At 34.4% G+C, this 14091-nt stretch overlaps 1 protein-coding gene across 12 annotated transcripts in view; it reads right to left on the bottom strand.

Moving 5' to 3' along the window:
- Nucleotides 1-14091, bottom strand: part of LOC143235125 (uncharacterized) — a 332951-nt gene that overhangs the window by 228647 nt on the left and 90213 nt on the right. For 11 of the 12 annotated variants that reach the window (XM_076472974.1, XM_076472961.1, XM_076472966.1 and 8 more), the window contains one exon: nt 5951-6049. In XM_076472974.1, the coding sequence (XP_076329089.1) occupies nt 5951-6049 (99 nt within the window). Of the gene's footprint in view, nt 1-1597; nt 1787-5950; nt 6050-14091 lie in introns of those variants that run through there. The other variant, XM_076472977.1, reaches the window with a different exon arrangement.

Here is a 14091-nt window from a genome sequence, read left to right as displayed (position 1 = left end):
CTTAAATCAAATTATTAGTTTGTTTACCACAATGAACATTTTTTGTTACTATGTTTGGGTTATAGAAATCGATAAGACTCTCACGTCGCGTTGGTCTAGAGAAATCTATAGCCAGTGGTTGACATTATTTTAAGCATACAAAATGAGACTCGATTTCAATGAAAATGATTCACTTAAGTAAAATGCATATAATGTTTTGTGAAAAATCTGTAAAAGATGGAGAAAAATGGATACCATTTTCGGATTAAATGTACAGGAATTACTGTAGAACAAGTAAAAATTTCAAGACAACATAATCATCGCAGGCCTGTGTTATTTCTGCTCTTTCATCGAACGATAAACAGAAGTGGAATAACAGAGAGAAGTGGCAGATGCTTACGAATAAACTGATGCAATGAATCGATGTTCCTGTTCTCTTTTCACCATCAATAATTGAAAGTAAACCTTTCTTGCTTCTCTTCTGAACTTCGTTGTTTATACACTTATTCTAACATCCCTCTCCCCAATAAGCGCAAACAAAACTTTATCAGGTTTACGTAACCAACGTATTCTAACGTGTCTCTGATACAGGAGAAATGGAACTTTATTAAATGGGTTTATTTTAACATTTCTTTCACAAAGATATATCAAACTTTATTAGAAACCTGTTTTAATGGACTTTTCTAAATGATTTCTCTCAACATACATATAAATAATGTTATTAGAGCCCATTTAACAAAATTTTCTATATCTTCCATAAGAACATGTGAAATGTTATTACACCTATGCAACAGATTTTAACAGCTCTTCCGAAAAGGCACATGGAATGTTATTAGGACTATGCAATAGATTTATTCTAATATTTCTTTCATAAAAACATATGAAATAATATCAAGAATATGCAATAAATTTATTGTAACGTTTTTCAAGTGCATATGGAATGTTATTACACCTATTCAATAGATTTATTCTAGAATCTCTTTTGAAAAGACATATGGAATGTTATTAGGCCTACGTAATATATTTATTATAAAAACTCTCATATAAAAGACATACAGAATTTAATGGCAAAAACTCCTCAGATTCATATGCAAAACCATATTACAGGTCTCAGATAGAAATTAAAATATAAAAGTGAAGATTTGAAGAAATAAAAGGCCATCGGTGATTTATCCCATAAGTTTCTCATGGTTATTTATATAACAATCAACAGGGAGTAACACTCACATGAATAGCATAGGATTTAAAATTATGATTAACTAGGCCTATGTTTCGTATGCTGAATGAATCTGATTATTTTCCACACCACTGAACTGTTAAGTATGGAAGAAACCTTGGGTCATAATTATCTATTCCTTTGTCGTCGTGAAGGACGAGTGAGATAAATAGAGTATCTACAGCTGATAATATCATGGAAAACCCCGAATATTTGACACAGTTCACACGTTTAAATTCACATTTATTTGACATCTTCTTTCCCTCCTCCTTTCTATTTAAGTATATTAATTTATCTACTTAGCTATTTATCAGTACATCTAAATTTTACAAGGCGATGTGTTGTAGCTACTATAAGGACGTTAATCCTATATTTCTTTCTAAAGAAATCCTGTCTACTTACCAATGCCTTAGAATTTAGACAAGTCTGATCTTCGGAAGTCACCGACTTTTTGTAGCTTTGCAGACATTAAAATGAACGTAGTTTCTACTACAAATTCCAAATAAACCTAGTTTTATGGTTTAAGGAAACATTTCGTGTTTGAGAGGCCTTGTACTTCATAGAACAGAACATGTGTGTACATTACCACAGTTTAGTTGTTCATCTAATCTCCTTCTGTGATGGAATCTGGGCCTCACTGTATTTGCACCAGCTGCCGTGGAAGACGTTCCTTTAACTAAGAGAACTAACGACACGTGCTTGCAAAATGCGCAACGATCGATAGGGAAGTCAGAGGATGCTTACGAACTGCTCAATTATACTAACTTCGCTGCATCTCTCTGAGCATCCGTACTAATTAATGGAAAATGAACTTGCTATATTAAGAACAGAGACGTTTCTCTCTATCTCTGCCTTCGATTACTCCTCTTAAAAATGACTTATTACCAAATTGATTTAATTGTTTTACCAAAACTAAGGTAATCTATGTTTTGTTTTGTTTACAGTCAATATAGTTATATACTGACGGTGGGCATAAATTACGAACAACTCGTAACGACAACACTAGATTAATACGTTGCTGTTTTAAGAGAATTCTGTAACAAGTTATGATGAACGAGCATTGAGATTGCGCAGAATTTGACGTCAAGTTTATTCACGTGAAACACTAACGTGGCTAACATTGGAATGTGATGGTTTACTAATTTCCATTTACCGATGTGTAACTTTTTTCTTTCAGCGCTTGAAAGGTTGAGCTTTAATTATAGTCGTTCTATATCTACATGCATTCACTCGTTGACTGTGGCCCTACCTCTGTGATTGAAATCGGTTTTACATCTAGAACATAAAAAATGGTTTCTAACAACACTGCGAAAACTATTACTAGTCTCTAACATAAACCAAAACGTTAAATATTGTTTACAAAACTCAACCTACTTTTAATATGCTTTTCACACATTTTTATTTTCTGAGCTTAAAATATCATATGATAATACCCACCACGTGACAGTAATGTTAATCGTATGCAAAACAGTAATCGCATAGCCAAACTTCGGATTAACTCTTTGGATGTAGAATCTTACGTGTTTTATTCTATAAAGATGTGTCTTTCTATACGAAATTGACAATCTCTATAAGGTGTGATTCCTAATCATATAGAAACCGTTGTTAGTTGTTTTTATATACGTACATGTACTTTTCTTATTTGATAAATATGCAGATGGTTCGGCATGGTCAGGTGATTAGGGCACTCGACTAGCAATCTGAGGGTCACGGTTTCGATTCCCTCCTCTAACCAACATGCTCGCCCTTTCAGCCATGATGGTGTTATAATGTGACGGTCAATCCCCCTATCTCTTGGTAAAAGAGTAGCCTAAGAGTTGGCGGTGAGTGGTGAGGACTAACTGCCTTCCCTCTAGTCTTTCAATGCTAAATTAGGGAAGACTAGCGGTGATAGTCTACGTGTAGCTTTGCGCGAAATTCAAACAACCAGAGATACGCATATTTCTACGTATATAAAGTAATATTTTTGATCTTATAATAAATGTACATCCATGACTGTTTTATAGACGTTTCCTGATTATATAGAAGCATTCCTAGCCATCGTTACCTAGACCACGTTGATGTATACTGACAGTGATTTCTTGTTTGGTGTGACGGTGATTCTAACCCGCGACACTCGGATTACGAGTCGAACGCCTTAACCACCTGGCCATGCCGAGCCAAGAGTAGAGGGAAGGCAGCTAGTCATACCATCCACCGTCAACTCTTGGGCTACTCTTTACCAACGAATATTGGGATTGACCGTAACATTAGAACGCCCCCACGGCTGAAAGGGCAAACATGTTTGATGTGACGGGGATTTGAACCCGCAACCCTCGGATTACGAGTCGAGTGCCTTAACAATCTGGCCATGCCGGGCCGAATAATTTATTAACTCTCTCTATATCTAACACACTCTTTCTCACCCACATTATATATTACGGAACCATGTACTAAATGTATGACTGAAGATCTTAACTTTTTAGTCTACTGTATATTTTATGTATATGAGAACGTTATACTAGAATTATCCAGGGTTTACACTCTGTTATGGAAATAACAGATTTGTATTTTTATTATGTTAATTAGGGATTATAAAGTTTGCTATGGTTTTAACTTGTGATTTTATATATTTCAAATTACTCTGGGAAGACAATGTTCTATATTTAAATTGTTTCTAAGGTGAAGAGAAGTAAAACTAAAGTGTAATGAAAGCAACAAAACCAGTTCTTTAAAGTCAAGCAATTTAAAATAATTGTGAAACTTGAAAGAAACACAAAAACAAACTGCTGTATGAAATAAAACATTCACAGGAAGTAAAATTATCAACGCACATGCAAGTACATATATTACATTATAAAAATTCTAGCTATTTAAATACGGCTACCGAACAATTTCTGCAAAAACAAATGATTGCCGATTTATCTGAAACCTTTGAATGTTGCGTTCAGTTAATGCTACAACAGGATTAAAATACTTCAATCAGCCTACTGGAAGGACGATTCTTCTAATATGCTCAAGTGCTTAATCAGCATACTAAGCTTCTAAACTTGCCGATAAGATGTTGAATTGTAGTTTAAAGTCTATATCACAAAATGTATGACTCCTCGTAACTCATTTGTGATGATCTATCTTTATCAGTCTCAAGGTTATGACTGAGATAAGATTTGTTAACCACATTATAAACAAAACGAATTACTATAAAAAATAGAGCTAAATATAGACACTGATACTTTTAACCTGAACAGCACTTTTAAGGTACATGGGTTAAGTAAGAAGTGTCAGAAACCCTTGAGATTTAGGCCTAGCTATCTGTTCACCAGAAGAACAGCAGTCAGGAAGCAGCACCAGTCGTAATTCAAGAGCTTTGTTCGCTGCCAGTTTTTACAGTAGCAGCGACATATTGCAGCTCGAACCACGGATCTTCTGATACACAGATCGATACGTTTAGCATTAAAGCAGACGTAGCTCCATAAATAAAGATATTTCGGTTATCGGTTATTATGTATAAAAACTTTTACTCATGTTATTCATCATTGTATATAAAGACCTCCCAGTGAACTTTCTTGAACAATCTTCAAAACAGATTGTAATGTGACAATATAGGTCTATTTAAGCTCACAAAATGTTTGTTTCTTTGTAAGTTTTCTGCCTAGGCCGCAGATTATAAAATCCAAATATTATTTGAACAAAATATATTTCTTGTGTTTTTTTTTCAAAGAATATTTACCAATTGCGCTAACTTGCACAAAAACAAACAAAACTGTTGGTATACAAAGCGTATATTATACTTTAAAATGCATACGCGTGTAATTCAGGAGGCTAAAACAAAATATGGGTTTTATCGTTTTTATAAGTTATTTTTATGAAAATAGGACCATTTGCAAGTCAGAGACATTAATAAGTTTATAGACATGCTGGAAGGCTTGAATACTTTCTAACTGACAATAGCATAAACAATACGACAAAAAAGGCCACATAATGGTACATAGTTTTCCAATTTTTTGTAAGGCCTTACCAATTATGTTTATCTGCGAAGGTGATAAAGGGAGAACGCCCAAGGTTTTAAGTTCAACATTTTTTGAAACAACTAATTAAGTCTATTGTTTTATATGATTGATTATTTCAAACAGATTACCAGTATACATTTATGCTACTAACAACTTATTTGAAAAACACAACCAAGAAATGGCATATATATGTACGTAGTAATTATTATTTTAAGGCAAAATATGCATAAATTTATTAGGATATTCTATCTATGGGTATGATGCATATTAAACAGATATTTTAAAGAGTTTCGTTTTCAACCGTAAGTGTTAATTGTAGTTCAACCTCATCAGAACTTTTAATTCACATTCTGTTGACAAAAACGTTACTAGTCCGCTAGGTGTCGCCACCATTAACCAAATATCATGAAATGGCAAGCATGTTTGGTGTGACGAGGATTCAAACCCGCGACCCACGGATTACGAATCTAGTAGTTTAACCACTTGGCTACTATTCGTTAGTAAAATATTAACCTAAGATTTGGCAGTGGGTAGTTATCACTAACTGCAGTGGAACTAGAGGGAACTCTAGTCTTACACTGTTAAATTAGGGACGGTTAGTACAGATATTCCTCGTTTAGTTTTGCGCAAATTAAAAAAACAAACAAACAAGCAAAAAAAAAAAACAACTATCTTTACCTATACATCGTCAAGTTTATTCAAAGTGCATACCGGATAGACAAAAAGTTCACTTTAATTACTTCAGTCAATAAATACTAAAACTTACGGAAATATCTGAAGAACTCCGTCAGAAACTCCGGACTAAGGTTGAGCTTGGTGTCGACGGGAAGCGCAGGTGTTTGAATCCAATCGTTGTTTTTGTAGCCTAAATAACGAAAAGAAGACAAGAACAAAAATCACATTTCACAAAAAAGGGGGTGCGAAACAAATAATAGAGACATCTGTTTTGTTATCTTATTTATCGAGATATTTACATTTTATTTATAATAACATTCACTATATTATAAAACAAAATATTTTCACCCCATTTATTTACATAAATACGTAAGTAATGTATACCTTAAATTCAAAGATAAACCAGAGAGGAATTACATACGTCACTTAAGTTCATATGATGTTTGAGTGTTTTATTGATGTAAGATATTAATTGGTTTTGCAAACTTGATCATTACGTATACTAGCAAATCTATGAACGCTAATCCAACAGAATAATTCTTGATTTTGCGAACTGGTTCCTTTTGTATTCTAGCAGACTTACCCGTCTTACAGGCGCTAATTACACAGTATATTTTTCGCTTTCGTGAACTGGATTCTTATGCATACTAGTAAACCTATCTGAGCTACTGACGTTAAGTCTACTGTATAAAGATGCTAAAAGTGGGCATGGCAGAAATAAGACACACGAATATTGAACATTTACTTTCATCTATAATATCGCACCTCAAATTTTTATCATAAAAGAAATAAGTCGTGCACTTAGAAATCTGCTGCTAATCTGTGACGAACACCCTGATTAACATTAATTACGTGGGTGGGGTGGTTAACTAGCTCCTAACAGGTAGTTCAAAACTCTAAGCTTGTCAAGACAGTCCCAGGGTCCGGTTTACTCTCCTGGTCAGTTTTAGTGATACTTGGACCAAAACTGTGAAAAGAAATAGCGAGCAGATAGGGAGACAAAATCGCGTATAATAAGATTTATGTGATTTGAAGGCTAATTAACATTCTGCTTGCAATTTTTTTGTCCACTGATAAGCATCTTTCACTTGTACAAGTGTATCTTTACAAAGTAACTGATATAAGCATAAATAATCTAATTGGAGAGTCTGGCTTCTTTAATATGTTTATCACACCATTACTTCCTAGATAAAAACTACCCATAACGTAGTCATCTTACGACCGGTTTAGATGAATACCACGTTCTACAATTCCAGGGCCATGGTAACAAAAGTCAGACCGTAGACTTTGATACATTATTGTCTCTAAAATAATACTCCGTGAAACATCCATATATTGAAGTTGAAACATTAACGACCTTTAGATATTTATTTTAAAAACAACAACGTTAATGCTGAGAAGGAAATTAGAAATTTACGTTTTCAACAGAGTTGTAGAAGTCCAAAAAACATTAGCGTACAGAAGCCTTTCACTGGTTCTCTTGTTTCGTCTCAAAATACACTAAATCATTAGTAAACTTCACTACAGTAAGGAAAGAATCCTTATACAGGACTACTAAAAAACATCCGCTATTGAAGGCTTCACATCTTAGAACTCATTATAGTCACCAAGGAAACATGAATGTGTTCGTATAAGAAAGGTTCAGAGATCCCAATTCTGTTACGTAATTCTGTATGGATCTTTATTTGGAAACTGATTAACTCGCCACTCGCCGCATGTGCCAACAAACGTGCCGAACCTGTTTTATCCTTCCCACCAACATGTGAAAGGTGTATTTTTACAGGGAATGCAATACAACTGAAATCCGCAGCTCTAAATTAACGCTTGTAAGCTAGTAAATTGCTGCATAGTCAACAGCTTACCTGTTGAAACTTAAAAGGCACTAAAAATTATTACACGTTTCACAAGTGAATTCGCAGAGGACTAATGCATGCACTTCAGTCGTTTATACTGCATAATTCTGAGTGTAGAAGGTTTCAATAATTGTGACGAAAGAGACTGCTTAACTTGCAGTGTCATACAGGATTTGCAATCTTTATTTGCGTTCTATGGCTAATGGTTAAGCGTCAGGAAATTGCTGCTCCAACTTATTTGGATGGTTATCGAAGCAGTTAGCCCTTGGGAAGGCCCGCTAGACTCGTATCATCCGGCCTCTGCAATGTACTTTTTGCCTGCAGTGTGGTTAGGCATATGGGTATTGTATGTACCTTGGCAAGTAGTTGTTCACTGAAGATAATAAAGAAATATAAATTACTGCAGAGTTTTCTCTTTCTCTACATTATTTTCAATTAATACACGGTTAACATAAGATTAGGTCTATAGGCTTTTAATGCTTTGCTTGCTCCTAATATTTAAATTGTAACTTTTATTAATTTTTTTTTCTGTACAAGGTACTATAGATATGTTGCTCCAGCCAAAATATTTTCTTTTTTATGAAATAGTTAACATCAAAATTGTCAGATGCAATTAAATATGTTTGATATTTGAAAACACTAAAAAGAAAAAGAAAGCATGCCACTGAATATTTATCACGTAATAAGTGTTAAAAATGAAATATAATGGTTGATTAAAATTACTAGAAAATGCAGCATTTGTTGATCCTGAAAAATACCCATAACAGATGAAATTAATCGGCCCCATTGCCTTCTGAGTAAATGTGAAAATATTGAAAGGTTTAGTAAGTTAGAGTTAAGTTAAGGTCATAAATTGTTGTTGTTTGCTATTTAGCACAAAGCTACACAGAGGGCAATCTGTCCTCTTTACACCACGATGCCGAAACCCGGTTTCTGGCAGTAGAAGTCCGCAGACATGCCACTGGGGTTCATAAAGTTACTGCAGTATCCCTATTCAGACACCTCCTAGTGGCACAGCACTATGTCTGCGGATCCTCGTTCATGTCCTTAATGTTACCCAAAACTATTTCATACCTAAATCTCTGATCACCACTCGCTTTTTACTCATGTCCCTAATTTTCTCAAAAGCAAGTTGGCGTTCATTAGTTGAATATCTTGTAAGTTATAATCATCTAAAATTTCTATCTTACTCATGTCTAGTTCGTACACATTATCTATTATCACACACACAAAATACGGCTATGTTCTTAATGTTAGTTTATATCCATTATATGAGTTAAAACTGTTGCCTGTATATGCTTGTGTGTGTCTTTAATGTTCTATTTTTACGTCACTTGATCGCTAATTCGTCAACACACGTCGTTTCATCTTACGATATTTAACTTACCACACCTAAACCCTCTTAATGTATCCTATACTTTTGGTTAACATTTCGCGTCTAGTTCAGGTTCATACCATCTGAATGTTACAAAAAAATATGTTCATTTACCAATCTTATTCATTACCTAGCTCATGTGATATTACTACCTTACGGGCGTCGCCGCCAGGTGTGTGGAGTGTGCGTGTGTGTAATGACTCTTTTTTGAACCTCAACAGCATTTTGATGGTTATGGGAAAATTTAGTCAAATACTGCAAAACCTGCCGAAAGTTGCGTTATAATTTAATATTCATAAGATCTTTTGTCTGCTAACGCGTCTCTTCAATCTGACATGAGCCTTGCTATCAGCCATGTACTGACTCTTGGCTCACTTAAGCCTATACGTATTACTGATTTTTAAAATGGTTTTGAAAAAAATTCTGGCAACGCCCTTGTACCACAGTCTGTATTGACAGTCTCTATAAATACTGATTTAAGACTTTTATTTTATCTTTATAACGACATATTTCCAATGATATCAAAATATAAGTCGCTGGCTCTTTTTACAAATTACCAACAAAGTTTTTTCATACTTCAATCGTAATTGTTTATAGTTCATGTTCGTATTATATGACGATTACGAACTGCCCATGTTATAATCATACTCATGTCAACCCAACAGCTGCACATTACTATAACCTCTTAATTTGTTTTTCTCTATAACCACGCCTATATTTTAAATTCTGTTTAATAGTCCTTTCTAATTATAATTCTTCTATAAACTATTTCCTCTTGCCATATCTAACTAATGTACATTATCGATTACTCTCGCAAACTGCTGTTCTTGTTATAATTACTGAATCTTTAAATACACTACATTACTTTTTTATTTGTTTGTTTTTCTGAACTTCGCGCAAAGCTACACAAGAGCTATCTGCGTTACCTGTTCCTAATTTAGCAGTGTAAGACTAGAGAGAGGGCAGCTAGTCATCATCACCCATCGCCAATTCTTGAGCTACTCATTTACCAACGAATAGTGAGATTGATCGTCACATAACACCCCCACGACTAAAAGGGCAAGCATATTTGATGCTACGGGGATTCAAACCCGTGACCCTCAAATTACGAGTCAAATGCATAACAACTTGGTCAGTTCATTTGTACCAAGAGTTCAGTCACTACCTCATCTCATCTATATAATATTAAGCTACTGTAGCTCACTGTTCAATTATCCCTCCATAACTTTCTACGCTTATCAATGAATACAATGTTACATTCATATTTACTCCTAGGCCTGTTCGAACTAGTTAAATTAAGTAATATGGTTACACAAGATAAGTGTGCTAGTACAAAACACACTACCACTAAAAAACCTACAAGATACAGTGTAAAAAAAGGTTAAATTATATATTAATACAAATTGTGTTATACCACAACAACACAATTAGATTTCCCGAAACACAGGCTCGTGTGAAGTATAACACAATTCAATGTTTTGTTGATATGTACAAGTGTTGTGTGTTATCTAATAATGCAAGAGACGTGTAGTCTTCACTACAGTATTGTACCTATTTAATCCGTGATGATGATAAAACCCACTTGTAGAGAAAAATATATGTGTAAAAACTGCTGGTATGGGTAAAGAATATTTTTTTATGTAGAGAAGCAAACAACGTTTCGACCTTCTTCGGTCACCGTCAGGTTCACAAATTTTCTCAACTCATACCAGCCGTTTTTACATATATATTGTACCTATTTAAATATAATGTTTTATGAAGCCACATTATTACTGTACATGCATATTCTACAAAACGCAACACACAGATTATGCATCACCCAACATATTTAACTTCTGTTTTGTTTGCCACTATGTGTTATTTCAACTTGTACTTTTTCGTAGCTATTCAAACAGCAGATATGTTTCAGCACAGCTTGTTTTACTGTGTACACACCAACTAGCTCATCGCGTATTAAAGAAGGAAGTTTACAAGTTGAAGGACAACATAAATAGTGAATTTTCCAAAGCCAAAGACGACCTCATACAGTTAAAAAATTCTCATTAATTCGTAAGAGTCGCATTCCCTTTTCTAGATATTTTGAAAGGTCTTTCTACGCATGCATTTTCTAATTTGTTGCCTTCTGCAATTATGTGCCCTAAAAAGGAAGACCATATTAATGTGTTACGAATTATTGTCCTAGGCAGATGATGTGTATATATTCTATGTGCTTTAAAAACCGAGTTGTAGGAAAAATAAATTCATTTCATTATAAGGATGTAACTTTCCCAAACAAATGATGATTTGTTTGTTGATTTTTTTTTTTAAATCCAACTATATGCTTTTGTGCACAGAGTAAATGTTGAATTCATTGTGCCACCATACACTGATCCACTACTGATAAAACCTGGAAGCGTATTTAGTATTGCTTAAATCGTACAAACAGAATGTAATGTAAAAGTTGATAATTTACATATTCCCAACAGTTAACCAAAAACAAACTACTTCCATCAAATTGAGCGGATGTTGCTGTAAATCTTAAAATAATACAAATAGTTAAGAAAAAACTAATTCAAATTAGCGAGACTTTCACATGTAAAACTAACAAATATACAGCTTCCATGTGTGTATGGGTGCCGCCATGTTGCAAGTCCTTTTCATCGATGAAAGAAAGGATAGAGTATTCAATTACGTCATTACGTCTTATCTTGTTCAGGGATAATTTGAATATTGTTTAAAAGGACTACACGATTTTTCACTACTGAAGAGGCTGTTGTAGACAGTAATATTTTACGTTATGAATTGTTTGTAGTCATTATAACATGGTGCCAGCCAAGAAGTAAGTGGAAATTATCTGCACTTAGGCCACTCGCAGAACAGCAGAATTTAATTCGATATTACCGACATCCAGAGAGATATATGGGATAATCCTGATTTCTCACGATGTTGTTAAATCAAATCCTATTCGGCATGGATTGTTTTTCAACAATCTCCATCTGTGCACTTCGTCCGCATCCACACTACTCGTTCAACTATAAGGCTTCACTCTTAAACTGCTTCTCGTTTAGTAAGACATGTATATATTCATTTGAAGCTGTTCACTTTTATTAGCAGATACTTTATCAAAAAACGGAATGCCAAACCTACGAACTAGTCGAATACAAAACTTAATCAGTTGCTACCTGGAAGAGGCTTAGTGATATTACGCATCAGTCAAATATAACTGCTCCTATTGCGGACATAAGTCGCATTGGACAGACAAGTTACTTCAGTCGTATACTAAATATCACTGAAGCGATAGTCTGAAAAAAATTTATGTTTCTCTTTCACGTCACGCATATATTTAACGCGTCCATGAAATTATAATTTGCTCTCCTTTAAAGGTTAGTGAACTTTACTACCCGCACGTTCAAACGATCTTTCAACAGAGAAAATTCGACTTTTCCCCAAATCGTACGACTGATCTTTTACATAGTTTATTTATTTGTTTATCTTACTTTTAAGCATCACCTAAACAACTAAATAGCTTCTACTACTACAGTTTGTTTACGGTATCTGTAACCAAGTGTACTAGTGTAACCTTAACTTGTTTACTACAGCTCTAACCAAGTTACTAGTGTACCCTTAACTTGTTTACTGTATCTATAACCACGTGTAATATTGCAGTTTTAACTTGTTTACTACAGCCATAACCAAGTGTACCTTGACAAGTTTACTATAGCTGTCACCAAGTGTACTATTGTAACCTTAACTTCTTTACTACAGCCATAATCAAGTGTACCTTGACTTGTTTAATACAGCTGTAACCAAGTGTACCTTGACATGTTTACTATAGCTGTCACCAAGTGTACTATTGTAACCTTAACTTCTTTACTACAGCCATAATCAAGTGTACATTGACTTGTTTAATACAGCTGTAACCAAGTGTACCTTGACTTGTTTACTATAGCTGTAACCAATTGTACCTTGACTTGTTTACTATAGATGTAACCAAATGTACAAGTGCAACCTTAACTTGTATACTACAGCTGTAACCAAGTGTACTAGTGTTATCTAGACTTGTTTACTACACCTATAACCAAGTGTACTAGGGTAACCGAGACTTGTTTACTACAGATGTAACCAAGTGTACTAGTGTAACCTTAACTTGTTTACTATAGCTGTAACCAACTGCACTATTGCAGTCTTAACTTATTCACTACAGCCATAACCAAGTATACTTTGACTTGTTTACTATAGCTGTAACGAAATGTATTAGTGTAACCTAGACTTGCTTACTACAGCTGTAACCAAGTGCATTAGAGTAACCTAACCTTCTTTACTACAGCTGTAACCAAGTGTACTAGTGTAACCTTAACTGGTTTACTGTATCTGTAACAAAGTGTACCAGTGTAACCTTAACTTGTTTAGTATCTGTAACCAAGTGTACTACTGCAACCTTGACTTCCTTACTACAGCTGTAACCAAGTGTACTATGGCAACTTTAACTTGTTTACTACAGCTGTAACCAAGTGTACTACTGTAACCTTAACTTCTTTACTACAGCTGTAAGCAAGTGTACTACAGCAACCTTAACTTGTTTAGTATCTGTAACCAAGTGTACTAGTGTAACCTTAACTTGTTTACTTTACCTGTAACTAAGTGTAGTAGTGTAACCTTGACTTGTTGACCTTACCTGTAACCAGGTGTACTAGTGCAACCTTGACTTGTTTACTATAGCTGTCACCAAGTGTACTACTGCAACCTTGACTTGTTTATTAGAACTGTCACCAAGTGTACCATTGTAACCTTAACTTGTTTACTACAGCCATAATCAAGTGTACCTTCACTTGTTTACCACAGTTGTAACCAAGTGTACCTTAACTTGTTTACTGTATCTGTAACCAAGTGTACTAGTGTAACCTTAACTTGCTTTCTGTATCTGTAACCAAGTATACTTTTGTAAAGTTAACTTATTTACTTTACCTGTATATTTACTTTACCTTGTTTACTGTATCTATAACCAAGTGTACTAGTGTAACCTTA

Source organism: Tachypleus tridentatus, chromosome 12, assembly GCF_004210375.1.
Source record: "Tachypleus tridentatus isolate NWPU-2018 chromosome 12, ASM421037v1, whole genome shotgun sequence".
Lineage (NCBI taxonomy): Eukaryota > Metazoa > Arthropoda > Merostomata > Xiphosura > Limulidae > Tachypleus > Tachypleus tridentatus.
Note: the sequence above shows the minus strand (reverse complement) of the source record. Positions and strands in the feature narration are given on the sequence as shown.